This window comes from Rhinoderma darwinii, chromosome 3 (genome assembly GCF_050947455.1).
Source record: "Rhinoderma darwinii isolate aRhiDar2 chromosome 3, aRhiDar2.hap1, whole genome shotgun sequence".
In the NCBI taxonomy this organism is placed as follows: Eukaryota; Metazoa; Chordata; class Amphibia; order Anura; family Rhinodermatidae; genus Rhinoderma; species Rhinoderma darwinii.
Genome location: NC_134689.1, coordinates 137,310,038 through 137,332,913, shown reverse-complemented (window position 1 = coordinate 137,332,913; position 22,876 = coordinate 137,310,038). Strand labels below are relative to the sequence as shown.

Here is a 22,876-nt window from a genome sequence, read left to right as displayed (position 1 = left end):
CCCATTAAATGCTTATCGGCTTTTGTTAAATAGTTTGGGGCTCCTACACCGAGCTTTGCTTTAAACCAGCTGTGCTTCATCCTTCACAAACTATTTAAATGACTAATGTGAGCATTTTATAAAAGTAGATTCAGAGAGATTTTGAATAATGGTTTCTGTGGTTACAGATGTATTGGTGTGGAGCAATGACCGTGTAATCCGCTGGATCCAAACAATAGGTCTTCGAGATTATGTAAACAGTATATTAGAAAGTGGAGTCCACGGTTCTCTTATTGCTTTGGATGATAACTTTGATTACACAAGTTTAGCACTATTACTACAAATTCCAACGCAAAACACTCAGGTAAGTTCCCGTACGCAAGCACATGTCAAACTGCCCTTCTACTTACTGACAACTATATTATAGAGAATGTAGGCTGCCGTATACATAAGATAGCTGTTGGCCAATCATGTGTCCAGCTGACAGCTGTCTTCCCTGACTTCCCATCCGATCGGCCGAGCATGCCAGTTTATTTAATAGGCTAAGGGCAACAAGTCGTGAACAAACAGGCAGCAGCTTATCTTCTGGGGGAATGAAATCCAACATGCCCAATCTTTGTTTCCCAAAGCCCAAAACCGCGGCAATTCGTTGTGAAACGCACATGGTTTTGCAGAGCGGAAATTAGCCGCATGGCATATAGATGGTCCACTCAGCACGTGTGAAATTACTCTTATACCCTTTCTCCCTTTATGATCCATTACCTGGAACCTGGTGTAGGCATCAAAAACTGCATTAAAAAAAAACCTGCATGTGTATGGGCAGCCTTACTACTGAGTTGATCTAAAGTTGATCATGCTTTGCATTAAGATTTTCAGAATTTCTGTGCCATTCGGTCTTCTAGCACTGTAAAGAATGGCAAGTTTGTTAGATGTTACACCTGCTAAACCTACACCCTTGCCAAATCCATCCAATGTGCCCTAAACTACTAGCTTTGCCTATATTAGGAGCCTATCAATATCACTGCATTTATATCTCAATACTTAGAATTAAACAACACAAAAATAATAAAAAATACATCCGCATGTGCAGTTAATAAAATATTATTGTCTGTGCTGTAAGTATTGAATATCTGCCAATCAACAATCACATTATTCAATTCTATTTCAGGCAAGACAAATCTTGGAAAGAGAATATAATAATTTATTGGCCCTTGGAACTGAAAGACGACTTGATGAGGTAACACTGCGTGCTAACTTGCTGCCTGAGTCTAGTGTGAGAGCATGCACGAAACTCAGAAAACCTCATAGTTAAATGTGTTGTGTTCTAATGCTTCTTAGGCCTAGTTCACATCTGCGCTGGGACTCCGTTCATGGGTTCCGTTGGAGCTTTCCATCAGGGGAACCCATGAACGGAATCCAAACTGAAACAAACGGAAACCGTGGGTTTCAGTTTGCATCACCATTGATTTCAATGGTGACAGATCCGGTGCAAATGGTTTCCACTTGTCACCGTTGTGCAAGGGTTTCATTGTTTTGACGGAATCAATACCATAGTCAAATGCGCTATTCATTCCGTCAAGACAACGGAACCCTTGCACAACGGGGACAAATGGAAACCATTTGCACTGGATCCGTCACCGTTGAAATCAATGGTGATGCAAACGGAAACCTATAGTTGTTTCAGTTTGGATTCCGTTCATGGGTTCCCCTGATGGAATGGTCCAACGAAACCCATGAACGGAGTCCTGACGCAGATGTGAACGAAGCCTTAGATGTAGAGGTGATCTTGAGTCATATAGCCTGCTATGTGGAATATTATGCAAATATGACAGGAAAAGACTAGTATAATCCAAAAAGAGGTAAATCAGGTGAATAAAATTGGGGCTTATTCTCCCTGGTTTTGTCATTTTTTAGGCTCTTTGATAAGAGTCTAGTCATCTCAAATGTATCATAAAAATCAAATAGTGACCTAGTACATTATAGTGCAGGAAAAGAATCCTTCAGCACAAATCTATAGAGTCCAGACATAAGGTACATAATATAGGCCCAGGAATTAGAAGTTTGAGCAACCAATCCACCAGCTAATAATATTTTGGACTATGTTAAATAGATCGCATCTGGATCTTGATTTTTTATTTAATAGTGTGTATAGATGCTAACTCCTTGGAAACCCCCAGAAACGCAATATAATTAATTGTATACGATTGACACATTTTTAAAGAACATGTACATGTGGAGCTCAGAGAACAATGCCACTAATGCGGATGAGGCCCTTCTGCGGTATAATGGAATACTTGGACAGGAGCATTATAAACCCTGCATCAAAGTTTAGGAAGTTGAATACTGTGGGCTAGATGTCGTAAGTAAGGAAGGAGTAAGATGCAAGTCATTTATTAAGAGATGCGCACCTCTCAATAAATTAGTCGCGCTTTGTGCTGTCTGTGTGCCTAAGCGTTATATCTGTGGCAGCTCCGAGCTGCCGTAGGTTTCCGCTATAGTTTCTGGGATAAATTGAAGTAAACATGTCAGGCCGCGGTGGTTCATTATAAAAGTGAAAAAAGTTGCACATTTTTGCTCAATACAACCATGCGCCTAAATTTGCAACCTTTTTTCTGCAACAAAAGTGACGCAAATCACTTAATAAATGAGGGCCTTTACTAAACCATCTAACGACTTAAAGTACAAACATCCGTTTATTTATTGTATGATTACATAAACTCAAAAAAAAAAATCTGAATGGCTTGGAAATTCTAGTGTGAGAAAGACAATGCGTGTTAGAAATGTAAAATAAAAAGAGAAAAATCACCCCATGTAGAAGCAGTCACTTCATGTAGTAGTAGTTTTTACATGAACACTACTGCATTGTAAATTGGCAAGCTTTGTATTTCCAGAGCGATGACAAAAACTTCAGACGGGGGCCCTCCTGGAGGAGACAATTTCCACCACGAGAGGTCCATGGAATCAGCATGATGCCAGGTTCTTCAGAAACACTGCCAGCAGGATTTAGATTAACAACAACATCCGGGCACTCACGGAAAATGACAACAGATGGTACCATTTTATTTTTAGCTGTGCTTGCAGCAAGATGGCATACTATTGTGTATAAGTGCATTAAATGGATTACAATGTCAAAATAACATGCTGTAGATTTACAGGACATGATCGTTTAGGAAGAATCAAGGAAAACAATCAAAATTACACATTGCTATAAACATTACAGTATATTCATGATTCAAGCACAATAACAACAAATGTTTAGGGTTCAGTATATTACAATCAGCTAAAATTTTGATAAAATAGACATAGTTTAGTTAACCGCAACAACCAAAAGAGATTTGATACATGATTAATATTTCACTAAACGTTGTGCATTGGGTATCCACTGACTGAGAAAATGAGACCCTTGGCAAAAAGCAGAAAAGACCCCCCCCCCCCCGCCCTTCATTTTTACACTGTTATTTATAACTTCGGGTTAATAACATTGAATGCTTTGCCCGACTGCTGAAACTGATAATGAAGTGATTAAATACTCTACATAATCAACTGCAAGATAAGTTAAAGGGGTTATCTGGGTGCAAATGAAACATTAAAAAAAATAATCAATACCTACCTATACTTTTTCCCTGCGTTTCAGCGCTGAGGCTTTGGCAGCAGTCCCGGTTGTGATTGTTTACATGCACATAACACAAGCCTCTGAAGGCAGTGTTCACACGCTACTTGCATGTAAACAATAACTAGGAGTACTACAGGAGTGTCAGTGGAGCGCAGGAGGAAACCACAAAGAAGAACTGCTTTTTTTCTTAATTTATCTCCTTTTCAGTCATTGCAAAAAAAAAAAATTCTGAACCTGGATACCCCCCTTTAATACTGGGAGTCTCTTCATTGAGAACCCTTTTGAAATCGGGGCCCTGGGCAGTTATCCAATTTGCCACCTGCTAAAAGATACCTTGCCCTCAGCATTCTCTAATATGAACCTATTATATAGAAGGCGGCTCACCTCTTTGACATTAATATGAACAGTTGTATTTGTATTATGCAAACATAATTTAAGATTCTTTTAGGGAAACTTAAGAAATAGAAAGTTAATGGAGTTTTTCCCATCTTACAAAGTGATGTCTTATTTCTAGGATATGCAATCACTTTCTAAATCAGTGGGGGTCTGACTGCCGGGGTCCCCCACCGATCCTGAGAATGAAGAGGCACATCTATAATGGGATCACCCTGTACAGCATGTGGCCGGGAGCACCACAGCTCAGGCAAAAACTGCAGTGAAACCCCAACAGATCAGAAAGTGATGGCATATCCTAGCGATATGCCATGACTTTATGAGACGGGAAAACCAAAACATGAAATTTATGCTTTGCTATTAGAAAAGGAAAATACTATTGGTATAAAAATTGTAATAAGGAAGTATTACTAAAGTGAATTTGTATAGCTATTGAATCTGGACTTAGGTAAAATACACAAATGATGAAGGGGATTTATTAGGGCTGGCATTTCTGACAGTCAATCTTAATATAAAGAAAGTTGGAATAAACTGCGCTAAATGTAGTAAGAAGCACGCACCTCTTAATAAATTAGGTGCCTATTTTGCGGCCTGTGCCCAGAGAGTGGTGCCGGAATTTGCCAGTTTCTGGCATAAATGATAAATTTGTCAGGTTGTGGGTGACCCCGCCCACTTCTGATAAGCTCTACCCACTTTTTAAAAAAGTGCAGTTACGCCATTTGCAACTTTTCTACGCCAGAAAAGTGGTGTAGAATAGATTCCCCTCGATGTGTATAATAGGTAAAATAATTTTCCATAGAGCTCAATAGGATATTCCATAAACATTGCTTGCTAAAGGAAAACAACTTGTCGCCTTCGCTTGGCTTCACTAAGGCAATACAAAGTTGGTCCATACAGTCAATTGGGCACATTAACTACTGTGTCTGCATCTAAAATCTGTTGAAAAATGTGCCAAATTTTGGCACAATTTGGTGCATTTTATTTTAGACTAATTTAAGAGCAGATGCTTGTCAACCAAGAGTTGGTATAAGGAGGGGAAAGCAAGAAGTGCCAAATTTATCATGTGTGCGCCACTGTGATAAATTTGGCGCATCTTCAGACTGCCTGGTCTAAGTGACTTATCCTATGAAGTGTGCCACACCTGAAGTCATGTATGGCTTTAAAATGTTCGTCTTCCCCTTGTCATCCATGGGTGTCCTCATTTCTACAGCATCTTCCCCCAGGCCTGCCTATATAAAGCAGCCTACTGTGACTATAGGTAAATCTGGTCTTGATAACAATGATTTTTGGATAATAAGGTGGCCACACAATTTTTGCTATTTCCTGACATATTTCATACAATGCTGTGTTCGCACTTCACTTCTACTTTAAGTCTATTTATTATCTATTGTATTTTTATCAGCTGCTGCCTCTTCAGGAATGCAGAGATTAGACAGCTCAACAGTCCGGACATATTCATGTTGACAAATCTAAAAAGAACAAAGCACTGAGTTGCAGTAAGTGTTCCTTTTTAATTTTTCATGCATATTTTCTTGGAAAATAACTGACAATTATTCTTGAACATAAACAAAACCATACATTAAGGCCCCATGCACACGACCGTAAATTCGGCCGTAATTACGGCCCCATTCGGTTCTATTGACCGCGGAACCTTTCCGTATCGCTACGGATGGGTGTCCGTGCCGTAAAACTGTGCTGGGAATTATGGAGCATGTCCGTTTTTTTTTTATGTTTTACAGGCTGTGCTCCCATACTTTGTATGGGAGCGCGGCCCGAAAATGCAGGCAGCCGGCTGCGCTCGCAATCGCAGGCTTTGATGACGGGCATGGCCGTGTGCATGACTCCTAATCCAGCTAGATGTATTCATTAATGGCCGCACGATTTTGCAGGTAAAGGGCCATGAACCTGCATACAATGTGCGGCCATTAACACGAAATTTGACAGCCGCACTGAACATGCTGACGTCGGGTCTGTTGGCCAGTTCAATTCTGCTCCTTGTGGCCTTAAAAAGGCTCTGTCACCAGATTACAAGTGCCATATCTCCTACATAATCTGATCAGCGCTGTAATGTAGATAACAGCGGTTTTTATTTTGAAAAAAGATCATTTTTTAGCAAGTTATGAACCATTTTAGATTTATGCTAATTTGTTTCTTAATAGACAACTGGGCGTGTTTTAACTTTTTACCAACTCAGTGACCAATTAGCGTCATACACTTCTCATTGTTCCAGCCCAGCTTCTTTCACTGCACAATCACACAGTAACAATGGGCTGAGAAGTGTATGACGCTGATTGATCACTCATTGATCAGCGTCATACACTCCTCTGTACAACGCCCAGTTGGTCAAAAGTAAAAACACGCCCAGTTGGTCATTAAGAAACTAATTTGCATAACTCTAAAATTGCTCATAACTTGCTAAAAAATGATAGTTTTTCAAAATAAAAGCCACTGTTATCTTTATTACAGCGCCGATCACATTATGTAGGAGATACGGCACTTATAATCTGGTGTCAGAGCCTCTTTAACCTTGTAGTCCAGCGCTTCATTCACAATTGTGCAGGCATTACAGCTAAACTCTCCCAGTGATTTTTGCTGGTATCTGATGTAGAAGAAACCGATAGTCCCAAGGCATTATAGAAACTCAATAAAGTCGTTAGAGTTGGTTGTCGCCAGCTTTCCTAGTTATGTCTATTGCCTTTTATTGCCCTTGTCTATTATTATAACAACCAACAGAATTATGAATTCAGCTCTGGTGTATAATAAAGGCTGTAACTCAGGACCAGTGCAATATACGTTAATGCAATATACTTACAAATTAACTCAGCTCTTAACCCTTTCATGACAGAGGGTGTTTGGGCCTTGATATCCAGAGCAAAATTTCACATTTTGGAATGCTGCATTCTAAATACCCAAATATTATGGGTTTTTTCAGAACGTACAAATAAGGCTTTTTCCTTTTTACCAATTTCGATCTGATATTTGTTTTATTAAGAAATTTTATTTGTGGGAAAAATGGACAAAATACAGAAAAAATACACTTTTTCTCATTTATTTTAATATTCTGTTCTAAGGTAGTTGGTACAATCCGTATTATTTACCCCAAAAATGTGTGTCCCCTAATTATTCTATGAAGATGATGGCAGATATATGTACATCATCTAACATATGATGCCGCTATAGTGCTACATGAGCAAAGCCCCCATTTTACTATTAGATGACCGCTTTCAAAACAATGGAAATATACTTCAGTTCGCTGTCACAGTACAGGGTTGATGGCATTGTGCACAGGAGCGAGCAGTGACATCAAAAGAGCATGCAAAATGGCGAGGACTATTCAAGTAAGCCTTTATTTTTACTGAAGCAGGCAGGAAGGGGTTAATAGATTATTACTGTGTGCGAAATATATATCCGTTCTGTGTAACACCTTCTCCCATTCCACAAATTGGACGTACAGTGGATATAAAAAGTCTACACACCCGTGTTTAAAATGCCAAGTTTTGTCATGTTACAAAATCAGTCGAAGATGAATAATTTCAGAACTTTTTCCACCTTTGTCACCTATAATCTGTACCATTAAAAAACAAACTGAAATAATTTAGGGTGGAAAAATAAAAACAAAGAACCAAAATAATGTGGTTGCATAAATATGCACACCCTTAAACTAATACTTTGTTGAATTACCCTTTGACAGCATTCAGTCTTTTTGGGTAGAAGTCTATCAGAATGGCACATCTTGACTTGGCAAGTGTTTCCCACTTTTCCTTGCAAAAGCGCTCCAAATCTGTCAGATTGCGAGAGCATCTCTTGTGTACAGCCCTCCTCAGGTCACTCCACAGATGGGCTCTGGCTGGGCCAATCCAAAACTTTGATCTTCTTCTGGTGAAGCCATTTTTTTGTTGATTTGGAGGTATGCTTTGGGTCGTTTTCGTGCTGAAAGGTGAAATTCTTCTTCATCTTCAGCTTTTTAGCAGAGGCTTGCAGGTTTTGTGCCAATATTGCCTGATATTTGGAACTGTTCATAATTCCCTCCACCTTGACTAAAGCCCAAGTTCCAGCTACAGAAAAACAGTCCCAAAGCATAATGCTGCCTCCACCATGCTTCACTGTGGGTATGGTGTTCTGTTTGGTGATTTGCAGTGTTGGCTCTGCGACAAACATACCTTTTGGAATTATGGCCAAAAAGTTCAATCTTGGTCTCATCAGACCATAACACGTTTTCCCACAAGCTTTTGGCAGACTTGATGTAGGTTTTTGCCGGGCTTGGATGTTTTTCTTTGTTCAAAAAGGCTTTCGTCTTGCCACCCTATCCCACAGCCCAGACATATGAAGAATATGGGAGATTGTGGTCACATGCACTAGACAACCAGTACCTGACAGAAAGTCCTGCAGCTCCTTTAATGTTGCTGTAGGCCTCTTTGTAGCCTCCCGGACCAATTTTCGTCTGGTCTTTTCATCAAGTTTTGAGAGACATCCAGTTCTTGGTAATTTGTGTATAGGTTCCGATAGCACCACATATGTGGAAGGATGGGGTTTTGCACGGATAGGGGCCCAACCCAAAGAGGAGTATAAAAGAGTATCCGGCACACCAATTTTGAAACAAAAGGTATTTTTATTTTGTTTTTAATGCTAGTGGCAGAGTGCGACGTTTCGGTCTAAGCGACCTTCATCAGGCACTGAGCCGAGACACAGCGGCCAGCCACTATCAGCACCACTAGCGCTCGTCTATGCAGTTTTCCAGCACGGCTCAGTGCCTGATTAAGGTCGCTTAGACCGAAACGTCGCACTCTGCCACTGGCATTAAAAACAAAATAAAAATACCTTTTGTTTCAAAATTGGTGTGCCGAATACACTTTTATACTTAGTTATTGGTAATGTCACTGTTGTGCCAAATGTAATCCACTTCTTGACAGTCTACACTGTGTTCCATGGTATATCTAATGCCTTGGAAATTCTTTGGTGCCCTTCTCCTGACTGATACCTTTCAACAATCAGATCCCCTTGATGTGTTGTAAGCTCTTTACGGACCATGGCTTTTCCTGTCACATGCAACAAAAAAGTCAGAAAAATCCTAATAGAACAGCTGTACTTTATATGGGGTTACTCAGAATCACACAAAATAATGGCAGCTGTGTACTGACTACTATTTAACATAGGATTGAATGTGATTAGCTAATTCTGAACACAACCATATCCCCACACTTACGCAACCACATTATTTTTGTTTTTTATGTCTCCCCTCTAAATAATTTCAGTTTGTTTTTCAATGGAATTGTAGAGATTATGGGTCACGTTAAAGGTGGAAAAAGTTCTGAAATTACTCATCTTGTACTGACTTTGTAAGATGACAAAAACTGGCATTTTAACAGGGGTGTGTAGACTTTTTATATCCATTGTACATCTACAGTGGGTGGTCTTGAAGTGGTTATAGATTAGATCTATATATAAAATGTACGTTTTGAAAAACGCTGCTCAATAAAGAAGTGCAAGACACTTCTTGGGACATTTTTGAAGCTGTCCTTCATAGACTCTATTGGCTCTAGACTCTATTGAAAAAAGCTCCAAAAACGGCCATGAAAACGCTGCGAAAATCGTGAATGGCTTCAAAAGCGTCTGAAAATCAGGAGCTGGTTTCCCTTGACAACAGCTCCGTATGTTCAGACGTTTTTAGTCTAGTCTTAGGGTATGTTCATACGCAAACTCAAAAACGTCTGAAAATACGGAGCTGTTGTCAAGGGAAAACAGCTCCTGATTTTCAGATGTTTTTTTAAGCCACTCGCGATTTTCGCGGCCATTTTTGGAGCTGTTTTCTATGAAAAACGGCTCCAAAAACGTCCCAAGAAGTGACCTGCACTTTTTTCTCACGGCCGTTTTCTTACGCGGCCGTTTGTCAAAACAGCCGCGTAAATAAACAGCCCGTCGTAACAGAACACAGTTTTTCCCATTAAAATCAATGGGCAGATGTTTGAAGGCGTTTTGCTTCCGATTTTTCTGCCGGTTTTTGGGCGTTTACGGCCCGGAAAACCGCCGAAAATAGGCTCTCAGAACGTACCTTTATGTTCAAGGGTTACAAGGGGATGTTATGTAACAGAACCAAATGAGGGCATGTATAAGATGCTTGGATAGGGTTTTAACTAGTAGGTTTCAAAAGGCGCCTAGTAAATAGGTCCTCAGACCAGAGTTTAAGGAGCTATTTATTTGGTCATTCAACTGAAAAGAAGTGACTGAAAATCAGCATTGCAAATAATACTCAGTGGATTTTGGGTGGAGAGAACCTCGATCATCTATATAGCTTTTTGGGTCTGTTTCCTGTTAGAGAGAGATAGGTGTCTTATGAAAACAACTTCTTTTTAAAAAGAAGCCAGTGCGGCGATCACCTCATCACCATGGGTCTGGCTTCTTCAACCCCTGACGTTCTGCTGTTATCGCCAGGGGAAGCAGCGGCAGCTTCCCCTGCGGCAAGCAATAGTCATTCATGCAATGCAAGGATGTGCTAGGTGTGCCCCCTTCTATGACGTGATGTCCAGATGTTCTAATAGGGCATATGGACAAGGGTTATCCTGATGGGAGAACCCTTTTAAGTAACCACAGTCTTTAGTGTAGGAACACACACAACATAAACACTGCAGATTTTCTGCAACGGATTAATTGCAGAATATCCGCAGCGTATTACAGTAGCAACAGCGTGGGTGAGATTTCAACAAATGTCATCCCCACATTGCGGTAAATTTCTGCTGAAAAAACGCACATAAATTGACCTGCGGTGGGGTTAATTCAACCGCAGCATGTCATTTAATTCTGCGGATACACAACTCTTCTGTTGCAGGTTTACCCATTGAATTCAATGGGGTGCTTAAACCCGCAACAAAGCAGTGTGTGTTGTGATATTTGCAGCGGAATCCCAGCGATCGCAAGTAAGATTTTTTTTTTTACTTACCCAGAGTTACTGCAGCGTCACATGGGCCTGCAACGTCATCCATGGAGGCCGGAGCGGACGTCAGAGGAGGGAGGGAGTAAGTGCGATCATTTACGCAGTGGAATGTACACCCAAAATAACTTGCCACAGTGTGGTGCGGGATTTAGGGCGGCATTCCCTGCGGTGTTCAGGGCGGATACGCTGCACAGCTTGACGCAGTGTATCCGCACTGAATACGATGTAAGGCTGGATTCACACGAGCATGTTCGGTCCGTAAAGTACGGAACGTATTTCGGCCACAAGTCCCAGACCGAACACACTGCAGGTAGCCAGGCTCCTAGCATCATAGTTATGTACGATGCTAGGAGTTCCTGCCTCTCCGTGGAACTACTGTCCCGTACTGAAAACATGATTACAGTACGGGACAGTTGTCCCGCAGCGAGGCAGGGACTTCTAACGTCGTACATAAGTATGATGCTAGGAGCCCGGCTCCCTGCAGTGTGTTCGGTCCGGGACTTGCGGCCGAAATAAGTTCCATCCTTTACAGACCGAACATGCTCATGTGAATCCAGCCCAAGTGTTCCTACCCTTAATGTAAACTGACATCTCCTCACCGTTTGCTCTCACAGGTGTCATCTTTTAACTATCTACCTGAAGTGCACTACCTAGAACTGCAGCGAGAGAACAACTGGCGGTTGCCCGGATGGCAGAATGAGCACTGATTTACAATACTAAAATGTGAAAATATTTTTATGTACTGCGTTATCATATGCTTAGTTTAAGAGAGAACAAACTATAATTGTAAGAAGGTTTCCATGATCCTTAGAGGCTTTAATGTGCACAACTTACTGAGATGGAACCAATTGTTTTTATGTTCTGTTACATCTGTTTTCCTTGTAAAATACTAGAAATATTTAAGTATTTAATGTGTATTTATTTTATGAAGTGTAAGTCTTTTTATTTTCTCAAGTGTAAATGGTTATAAATATGATTTTTTTTAAATAAAAGTTAAAGTTCAATAATTCTATGTGGGAAGACCTGAAAAGTGTCACTATTGTTTGTACCTTTCCATTTCACCGTTTTTACAGTTTTTGGATTGTAACAGTCAATCTAGTATGTTTAGCAGTTAGATGCCTCAACATGTTTCTCCTAAGAACCTCTAAACATACAGCTGAATACCTGCCTCTGGCTCTGTATGACGTAATCTGGCTGTTGAGCCCGAATGGACTGTTTAAAGCGCCCGATAGGTCACACACTATCAGAGAAGCACTGTGAAGGCTCTTTGAGTAATGAACTGTTTACATGAGCCAATAGCAATCACCGAAACAAAACAGTCTTTGTAAAACAAAGTAATGAATTATTGTAACCTGTGGACCAAGAAAACACTTTGCTTTACCGAGAATGACTTTTGCTTTCTTTCATATGTTCAGATACCAGCGTCTGCTGGATAGAACAATCTAGCAGTCTTAATAGTTCAGTTTTCTATGTACAAATCTGAGTTCATACCTTTATTCAAACTCACTCGGGCTTTAGGAAACCTATTTACTGTTATTCGCTTAGCCAAGAAGGCCTTGTAAAGATGTCCTCTAAATTCAGAGGAAATAACTGAAAGACCGTGTGACATATGTTTATAGCTAACCACAGATATAATACATATTCATACCTGAAATCGTATTACTTGCTGTGGCTTTATTTGTTGTCGCAACCGTTGCTTCCTTAATAGTTTCTATGGACATTTCTAAATAGGAATTATTATTTGAAACGATTTGCCAACTTCAGCTTCTTGACTTTCGCTTCAATCCTGTCTTTTAGTTATTCTGTTCAGAAACTGCACGCTCAAACATTTCTTTTATTGTCAGATCTCATTTTTAACCGATGAAAGATGAAAGTTTATGGTGACGAACTGTTTTCCTTCCATTGTCAATAAAAAGGGAAAAAAAAATCCTAAATTCTGTATTTTATTTCTATACGTTCATACTGATATTTAAGACAATTCTGTATGAATAATTTGGAGTCTTTCAGATGGCCACAAGAGAGTGCTCTAGGTTCAAAATATGATCCACTGGTTTCCATGAAGATAAGTAATTTTCTTTCGTTCAACTAAGTCTTTAATAAGATTTTAGCATAGGCAGTGACATCAGGAAATAAAACCGGTTACATCACACATAGCCCACGTGAACCTGGACCACTATGTTCCTGACCAACTAATATAAGTATGTGATAAGAAGAGACTTCCTTTTATAAACAGTGTGTGGTCTTAGGTACACATTTACTATAATAGTAGAGAGAAGAAGAGTTTGGGTTTTTGCTCTTTTTACGGTGTACCTATTATGACTGGTCTACACCTCAAATCAGATAATACCTTCAATTTAGTCATTTATCTGAGCTTCAGCCACCCACACATTACACAGTAAGAATGGAAGAACTCTAAGGGGGTTTTGGTGCTGTGATGGCTATGGGGCTCTGTGCCTGGTACAGCGTCACTGACTGGCATTTGTCGTGGCATTGTGGCGAAACTGTGCCTGGCACTTATGAGAACAGCTGCTGGAACTTATGAGGATTTTTTTTCAGCTTGGGCGCTATAGCTTGCGCAATCAGGGGACAGGGTGTCTTATGGGATATACTGTCACTTTCATGGCCATACTATGGTTTGCTCACTTATGGGGTAACACTGGCGTACCTTTTTTTTTTTTTTTTTTACTACAGAATGTTGGAGGGTAACTGAATTAAGTCACTATTGTGAAGGTGTATTCACACGCGTTTTTTTTTTTTTTGCTACACTTTTGTTAAAATTGCTACCATGTTTAACACATTTAGGACAACTGAGTACTGATAAAAGGTATTCTGGTCTAATAAAATATCACTTAAATATTTATTAAATTGAAACGGGCAAACTCGCCACTTTTAGGCTGAAATAGGAGAGACAGAGGATAAAGGAGACGTAGACAGGCAGAGACCTGTTTCTGGTATTCCGCATCACTGTCTATAGAACTACTCTCACACTATTAGGGTATGTTCACACGCAGTAGCAAAATATGTCTGAAATTATGGAGCTGTTTTCGCCTAAAAACCGCTCCTGATTTTCAGACGTTTTTGTAACTACTCGCGTTTTTCGCGGCGTATTTTACGGACATTATTGGAGATATTTTTCAATGGAGTCAATGAAAAACTGCTCCAAAAACGTCCCAAGAAGTGACATGCACTTCTTTAACGCGGGCGTCTTTTTACGCGCCATCTTTTGACAGCGACGCGTAAAATTACACCTCGTGGGAACAGAACATCGTAAAACCCATTGAAAGCAATGAGCAGATGTTTGTAGGCGTAATGGAGCAGTTTTTTCAGGCGGAATTCGAGGCATAAAACGCCCGAATTACGTCTGAAAACAATGCGTGTGAACATACCCTTAAACTAATGTACACTCTGCTCCTTCTTACTAATAAATTACATCCCAACGCAATTCTTCAACCTCATTGTTACTGGTGTGTCCGCAGGGGTGCATATAGTAAAGATACCGGTACGGCATCGAAATGCGTAGCCACAATTATAATAAACTGTTGTTATGTATTATCCGTATTCCATATTACTAAGTAGCAGCGCCGTTTATGATCCATTTTATTCACATTTAAAATTAGCATATAGCAAAGAGTCAGCTTAGTACAGAGCTTTTAGAACTTTGTTCTTACTGGTAATGCCCCAGTAGAAAAAGTGCTGCCAGGGCCTCATCAGTTGGGAAAGTCCATGCCAAAATAAAAAAAAATACTGCTTAGTTTATCTTATTGGTCTTCAGAACCCAGTAGAACATTAAAATATTTTTTTTTAAAAAGTCCATGATGTTGCAAAACCAAATACTGTTGAAGCCAGAGAACGGCCTGTGCAGTAGGAGAGATTAGATTAATGTCACTCCAATCAAAACTGCCTCCCCTACCGCGCCTCACCAACAACTAGAGGGAGCCTCAACCGTGAGACCTGCCTCAGTTTGAGAAGCACTGACTAAGATGGTAAGTCGACTTGGTGCCATTCATGCCAACCTTCTGAATTGTAGCACGCTACAATGCCTTCATACCAGGCCGCTTAAGAGAACTGCAAGTATTTTTGTAAGTGGTTTTTGTAAGTTGGGAGCATTTTATTTTAATGGGGTTTTTAGTGACATTTTTTAAATCATGTCTTAATGCATTTTTTCAAATTTTGTTTAAAGCATACTAAAAAAATCTATTAAATTCTATGAGAAAAAAAGGTCATACCTACAGCAAAAAAAATCACAATGATCACAAAAACGCCACAAGCCAAACACTGTGTGTCGAGATATTTATATATGAACCTATAGACTAACTGCAAACATCTGTCTGCAGCATTTTTGGCATTGAAAAATGCAAAAGAAAAAAACTTCTAAATACAGTGAAACCACGTAATATAAGTCAAAATGATGGTTTAGAACCAGAGTGATTGTAAACATATGTTGAGTAAGGCTCCATGCACATGGCCGTGCCCGTAATCACGGTCCGCGATTGCGGGCACAGCCGCTGACCGCTTTCCGCATTTTCGGGCCATGCTCCCATACAGAGTATGGAAGCACGGCCTATAAAATGCAAAAGAAAGGACATGTTCCATAATTTTCCGAACATTTCTATGGCACGGACACCCATCCATAGCGATATGGAAAGTATGGATGTAAGAACTGAATGGGTCCGTATCTGCGGACCGTATCATGGTCCGCAATTACGGCCAATTTTTAAGGTCATGTGCATGGGGCCTAACACCCAACGCATAGTAGGTCAAATGCAGTTTGGCAGAAGTCTATCCAAGTCATTCCACATCTCAGGCTGCCATATTAATCATCAGCTTTTCCTAAAATTATATTTTGGTGAAGAACTCAACTTTTACTGGTGGAACATATCATTGAGTCACAATTTAGATCTGCTGTAAATATTTCTGGTGCGACATGACTGGGAATGTTGGATTGTAGCAATTTTGGCTACATTTGAATGGTCAAATTGAGAGTATTCAGTTCTCACGCTATCTACATAAAAAATTCTCTTAGCACTACAATTTCACTCGGACTGTATACAGAACTCTGGCGGGTTTTCGGATAAATATATGGAGCTTGTTCAGAATGGAGGAGGAATAAAACAAAGAGTAAATCCAGGATCATGTTTCATAATCCTAAAGCAATGCTAATTTAAAAGGCAAAAAGGCAAACTCAAAACAGTCTGAAAATACAGAGCAGCTTTCAAGGGAAAACAGCTCCTGGATTTCAGATGTTTTTTTAAGCCATTCGCGTTTTTCACGGCCGTTTTTTGAGCGGTTTTCAATAGTCTATGAAAAACGGCTCCAAAAAACGTCCCAAGAAGTGACCTGCACTTCTTTTTCGTGGCTGTTTTTTCACACGGCCGTTTTTCAAAACTGCTGTGTAAAAAAACAGCCTGTCGGAACAGAACGCCGTTTTTCCCATTCAAATCAATGGGCAGATGTTTGGAGGCATTCTGCTTCCGATTTTGCGGGCGTTTACGGCCCGACAAATGGCCTAAAATAGGCCGTGTAAACATACCCTTAGATTTAGTGGACTTGTCATGCGGACACACAAATTAAAACCAAAAATATATATATATTTTGTTTGACACTTCAAAAACAAAATATACACTAAACTAGACTAGACTAGACTTTATGAGCTATGCATATAAAAACATTGAGAAGGGGTCGCAGCCTTTGTCTCAAATCTAGTTTAAGTCAGCTGATTGGTGGGGGTGCCAGGATTCTCACCCCCACAGATCTGATAGCGATGACCCTTAGGATAGGTCATCAATATAAAAGTCCCGTAGAACCCCACTTTAAGTACACTAAATTGGGTACAGTTATGACAATTTCTATGACAATAACTACATTGAGTAAAACCAAACAGAAATTAATTGGAAACAAAAATTACAAAAATGCTGCATTTAATATTTGCTTACTACATAGCGGATGTTAATAATTTGTTATTTGCAATTAGGATTTCACATTATTGCTATATAGTAAACCGCAAAGTGGCACTATAGATATACCCTTATTCTTTATGTAGCAGCTCTACATGTGTGTGTGCGCGTTTGTACAAACACCTACCCGCATATATGTATACAGTTTTAAAGTTTTCGAATAGAACTGTGTTCTAGCTCAATAACCCTTGTATGTAAGTAGATGTGATTTATATATTTTTGTCATGACTAAAAATCTATAAGTATATCAATTCTAGTTAACCTAAATGGTGAATTGTCTAGCTTCATTCAGCTGTTCTAGTTGCTTCTTTGTACCAAACAGGTTTGTATCATTTACAAAAAATGGATCTCATTGATTCACAATTCTGCCTTTACAGCTTCTTCAATATCCTGAAATACACTAGGATCTTCAATGGTTGAACCAATCTGTTAGAAAACAATACAAGTAGGATATGTTAAAAAAAATAATCAAACTGTAAAAAAATAACTACTACAATTTAATTCATGAAGGTTTTTACTTTATTCACTCTGAGGGTATGTTCACACGGGCTATTTACAGACGTTTTTCGGGGCGGGAACGGCCCGAAAAATCGGAGGCAGAACGCCTACAAACATCTGCCCATTGATTTCAATGGGAAATACGGTATTCTGTTCTGTTATTTTACGCCTCATTTTCAAATAGCGGCGCGTAAAAAGACGCCCCGTAAAAGAATGTATGTTACTTCTTGAGCCGTTTTTCATTGACAATAGAAACAACAGCTCCAAAAATGGCCATAAAAAACGGCTGAAAATCAGGAGCTGTTTTCCCTTGAAAATAGCTCCGTGTTTTCCCTTGAAAATAGCTCCGTATTTTCAGATGTTTTTTGTTAAGCATGTGAACATACCCTTAATAGGTCCAAAATTCTGTGCTGATTTCATAATGTAATTTTATAAGTGTTGCAGCTCTGTTTTGCGGTTACAGGATGCCAATTCCCCTACTTCATTCATTTAGTCAGAGTTTAATGATACAATTCTGGCTGTCTGCAGCCACCACTAGGGGGAGCTTAGATTTATTTTTGAGTTCAGCTGTATTAGTTCATATGCAGTAAGCTACCCCTAGTGGAGCAGCAGGCAAACTGAATTTTAAACTCTGACTGTGTGAGGGTTGCAGGTGATTGACATCCTGCAACAGAAAAACAACTCTTCCAAAGATATATTATGAAAATTACCAGTACATAATGTGACCTATTTAGGAAAAAACAGAAACGGATAGGTACACTTTACAGTTCAATTGTTTAGTGTAAATTACATATAAATACATTTGTAACTGCAATGCATTACTCATCTAATACTGATCCTGAGATACATTCTGTAGCTCTGAGCTATAGACCATCACAGTTCTGCAGTTGGTATTGGAATAATTGGACAGGGTTTGCAATACACACATTCGTAACTGCTTAGTGGAGCTCCTACGTACAATGCAGTTGGATGGTTAGCATTTTCTACATAAAAATTGTTGTACGTGGTGTACTATAATACAGGTTGTTAGAGGATCATTAAAGAAGCATCCCCACAAAATGTTTTATTCTCTGGCCCATTATGTAAATTGTGGCGATGGTAATCTTCTTACCGGTGGCTGTATTTGTAAGTTATCTACCCCAATCTGGTCCTCAGCTGTGTCATGTTACGAGCAATGACTTTCCAACTGCCACAGGGTCTCATGTGTGAACAGGAAGTCATTTTCTCTATTCATTACTATCACAGCCTCGATGTGAGTCTTATAGGAATAGATGGAGAAACTGACTTCCTGTCCACATATGAGACGCTGTGTCCATTGTTGAGTCCTATTGCTGGTCACATGACACAGCTGAGGACCAGATTGGGGTAGATAACTTACAAATACACCGCAATTTACATCATGTGCCTTTCCAACGGGCCAGAGAATAATAATAAAAAAAAGGTGGGAGTTTTTCTTTGAAAGATAAGCAAAGAAATGTAGTTACTCATGTATACTGTAAAGGATCTGCCAGGCACAACGTCTGTGTATACGCCCATAGGTAATCAGTCTGCACCTGAGTCTATGTCTCTGAGACTGACTCCATCTTCCACCACTCAGGATGGGAGGCTTAGGAGCGGGAGAGCCTATCGCAGCCTTGCCAGACGGAGTTAGCTCCCGCCCTCTGTCTATTTATACCTGCCTTTCCTGTTCCTCTTTTGGTTGTGATTCTTCTCGTGTGGTTTCCTGGTCCAGCTACAGCTTCTAACTATTTGATCCTGCTCCATACTGACCCTGGCTTACTGACTACTCTCCTGCTCTGCGTTTGGTACCTCGTTCACTCCTGGTTTGACTCGGCTCGTTCACCTCTCTTGTTGCTCACGGTGTTGCCGTGGGCAACTGCCCCATTTCCCTTAGCTTTGTGTACCCTTGTCTGTTTGTCTCGTGCACTTACTGAGTGTAGGGACCGCCGCCCAGTTGTACCCCGTCGCCTAGGGCGGGTCGTTGCAAGTAGGCAGGGACAGAGTGGCGGGTAGATTAGGGCTCACTTGTCCGTTTCCCTACCCCCCATCATTACATATACAGTATGTAATGTACTAAGGGGCAATGGCTTCTTCCAGGGCCAGAAAGTGTAGCAGAGGAATATTGTTGTGTGTAGCACCCCCATCCGCAATTAAACAGAAGAATGTAAGTATACACTCTCCACTTCTAGTGGTATAATCTGATCTGTCTATCCAGTCTCCACCAAGCAAAATTGACAAGTTGGGTGATTATGCGAGGGTGTCGGTCTCAGAAATGGCAGCCCTAGTGGATACTGATCTTCCTAACAGTCGGGAGAACAGCCCAGCTAGTAGTCGGCGGGATGGTAATGCAGGTAAAGCAAGACAATTAGTAGTTGTAGGGGATTCTATAATCAGGAAGACTGATAGAATAATTTGTTGCCAAGACCACCTCAACAAGCTGAAGGGAAGGACCTCCAAGGTTGTATTCTCAGGAATACTGCCTGTGCCATGCACATCACAGGAAAGACAGCGGGAGCTCACGGAGTTAAATGCATGGCTTACGTTTTGGTGTAAAGGAGAAGGCTTTGGGTTCCTAGAGCACTGGGTTGACTTTTCATTGGGGTACAAACTGTATTCTGCAGATGATTTGCACCTGAATGAAAGGGGGTCCGCTGTGCTGGGGGAGAGAATTCTAGCTGGGGTGGCGGAATATTTAAACTAGGGCTGAGGAGGGAGGCCAATATAGAAAAAAAGGGGTAGTCAGGTTAGGGAGAAGTCAGACTATATTGGTGGGGGAGAAACAAACTGTGGGGAGAGTACTAGACAACAGGATAAGGAGATCCTTTTGTTACAAAACAGCAATGAAAATAAAAATGCCCAAATAATCACATTTCTGATACTGAAAGTGAAAAATTGAAATGCAAGTTAAAAGTGTATGCTCACAAATGGCAGAAGTCTAGCAAGCAAAATGGGGATAGGGTTGGGGGGCTGGAGGCCTTGGTACTGGAGGAACATATAGATATACTTGGTGTTGCTGAAACATGGCTAGACTCTTCTCATGACTGGGCTGTAAATCTACAGGGTTTTACACAGTTTCGGAAAGACAGGACAAATAGGAAAGGCGGTGGTGTATGTCTGTATGTGAGAAGTGATATGAAGGGGAGTGTGAACAAGACAATAGTGGGTGACGATTGCGAGGATTTTTAATCGGGATATTAATTGGTGTCATGGTTCGGCTTCAACTGCAAAGGGGAGAAATTTCCTCTATCTGTTGCAGGAAAATTATATGGGCCAGTTTGTGGAAGACCCGACTAGAGGTGAAGCTCTGGTGGATCTGGTCATTTCTAATAAGGCAGAGCTTGTTGGGAATGTCAATGTTCGTGAAAACCTCGCTAACAGTGATCATAATATAGTTACATTTTACCTATACTGTAAAAAACAAAACACAGGCTGGGAGGGCAAAAACATTTAATTTTAAGAAGGCCAATTTCTCCAGGATGAGGGCTGCAATTCAGGATATATACTGGGAAGAACTAAATGTCAAATAATGGTACAAATGATAAATGGGAGATCTTAAAATCTACTTTGGGTAATTATAGTGCAAAATTTATTCCTTTAGGTAACGAGTATAAATGACTAAAATTAAACCCCACATGTCTTACACCTTCTGTAAAAAGGGCAATACGTGATAAAAACAGGGCATTTGAAAAATACAAATCTGAGGGTATAGCTGTAGCCTTTTTAAATTATAAAGAGCTTATTAAAACCAGCAAAAATACAAAATGAAAAAGGCAGGTGGCTAAGGATAGTAAAACAAATCCCCAAAAATTCTTCAAGTATATAAATGCAAAAAAGCCAAGGTCTGAACATGTAGGACCCTTAGATAGTGGTAATGGGGAATTGGTCACAGGGGATCAAGAGAAGGCAGAGTTACTAAATGGGTTCTTTAGCTCTATATATACAACAGAAGAAAGAGCAGCTGATGTAGCCGGTGCCAGTGCTGTTAATATATCAGTTGATATACTGAATTGGCTGAATGTATATATGGTCCAAGCGAAATAAAATAAATGTACCCAAGGCCCTGGGACCAGATGGGTTACACCCTAGATTTCTTAAAGAGCTTAGTTCAGTTATTTCTGTCCCCCTCTTCATTATATATAGAGATTCTCTGGTGACTGCTATAGTGCAAAGGGACTGGCGCAGGGCAAATGTGGTGCCAATTTTCAAAAAGGGCTCCAGGTCTTCCATGGGTAATTATAGACCAGTAAGCTTAACATCCATCGTGGGGAAAATGTTTGAAGGGCTATTGAGGGACTATATACATGATTATGTGATAAAAATAGTATTATAAGTGACAGCCAGCACGGTTTTACTAGGGACAGAAGTTGTCAAACCAACCGGATTTGTTTTTATGAAGAGGTGAGCAGAAGCTTAGACAGAGGGGTCGCTAGTGTTTTTGGACTTTGCAAAGGCATTTGACACTGTCGCTCATAGACGTCTAATGGGTAAATTAAGGACTATAGGTTTAGAAAGTATAGTTTGTAATTGTATTGAGAATTGGCTCAAGGACCGTATCCAGAGAGTTGTGGTCAATAATTCCTACTCTGAATGGTCCCCGGTTATAAGTGGTCAGGGCTGCCATGAGGCGAGGTGAGGCAGCCGCCTCAGGCAGCGCCACCGAGCTACAAACGGGGGGCGGCATATTGTGGCAGGGCTCGGGGGACGCGTGGGCAGGACAGGGGAGAGTACTTTACCTAGTAGACGTGCAGCACGATAGGCGCACGTCTGCTAGTACACTCCCCTCTCTGACGCTACACGCGCCGCAACAGAGGAGCATAGAGAACCTGGAGGTCTGCGAGCCGAGAAGGAAGCTCCTGTATATCTATACATGGTTTGTATGTGTATGTATGTATATATATATATATATATATATATGTGTGTGTGTATGTATGTATGTATATATATATATATGTGTATGTGCATGTGTGTGTATATATATATATATATATATATATATATATATATAATACTTATTTGCCTGTATTTGTAGAGGGCAGCAATAGAGTCCCCCGCACAGGGTGCCATCCAACCCAAGGCCAGCCCTGCGTGATCTGTCCCTGCAGTATATTAGAGCCCTCAGTAGTTATTATTATACTGTAATGGAGAGGGCCAGAGCATCTGACTGACTGCTGAGAGCTCTATGTGGGTGATAAATCCCCCCACACACACAGAGCCATCAGAGTCGGACACTGAGACAGCCCATGTAGTATAATTTCCCCATAGCATCCTCAGTAGTTATTATAGTGGAGGGGGGGGGGGGGTCTGACTGCTTCAAATTGTAACGCCTTTCCTTTAAAGTGTAACTAAACTTTTGAAAAAACTTTTGACACATCACACTGACATGTCAGAAGGTTTGATTGGTGGGGATCCGGGTGAGCGCTGTGCCGCTTCGTTTCTGATTGGCTTTTCTCGGATCGGTGTATGGGCTCAAAGACTCACAGCGCTCACCCAAGCACTTCTGCCTCTTCGTTG

General features: G+C 40.5%; 2 protein-coding genes across 9 annotated transcripts in view; one reads left to right on the top strand and one right to left on the bottom strand.

Annotated features, from left to right (window-relative positions):
- The window catches only part of PPFIA2 (PPFI scaffold protein A2), a 373,500-nt gene extending 360,677 nt beyond the window's left edge, over positions 1–12,823 (top strand). For 7 of the 8 annotated variants that reach the window (XM_075856792.1, XM_075856789.1, XM_075856788.1 and 4 more), the window contains 5 exons: positions 168–343; positions 1,148–1,216; positions 2,871–3,030; positions 5,388–5,481; positions 11,528–12,823. In XM_075856792.1, coding sequence (XP_075712907.1) covers positions 168–343; positions 1,148–1,216; positions 2,871–3,030; positions 5,388–5,449 — 467 coding nt within the window. In that variant the 3' untranslated portion in view covers positions 5,450–5,481; positions 11,528–12,823. The remainder of the gene's footprint in view (positions 1–167; positions 344–1,147; positions 1,217–2,870; positions 3,031–5,387; positions 5,482–11,527) is intronic. The other variant, XR_012882381.1, reaches the window with a different exon arrangement.
- Positions 12,824–16,814: 3,991 nt separating this feature from the next.
- The window catches only part of ACSS3 (acyl-CoA synthetase short chain family member 3), a 119,238-nt gene continuing 113,176 nt past the window's right edge, over positions 16,815–22,876 (bottom strand). Inside the window, exon 16 of the mRNA XM_075856795.1 lies at positions 16,815–17,293. Coding sequence (XP_075712910.1) covers positions 17,225–17,293 — 69 coding nt within the window. The 3' untranslated portion in view covers positions 16,815–17,224. The remainder of the gene's footprint in view (positions 17,294–22,876) is intronic.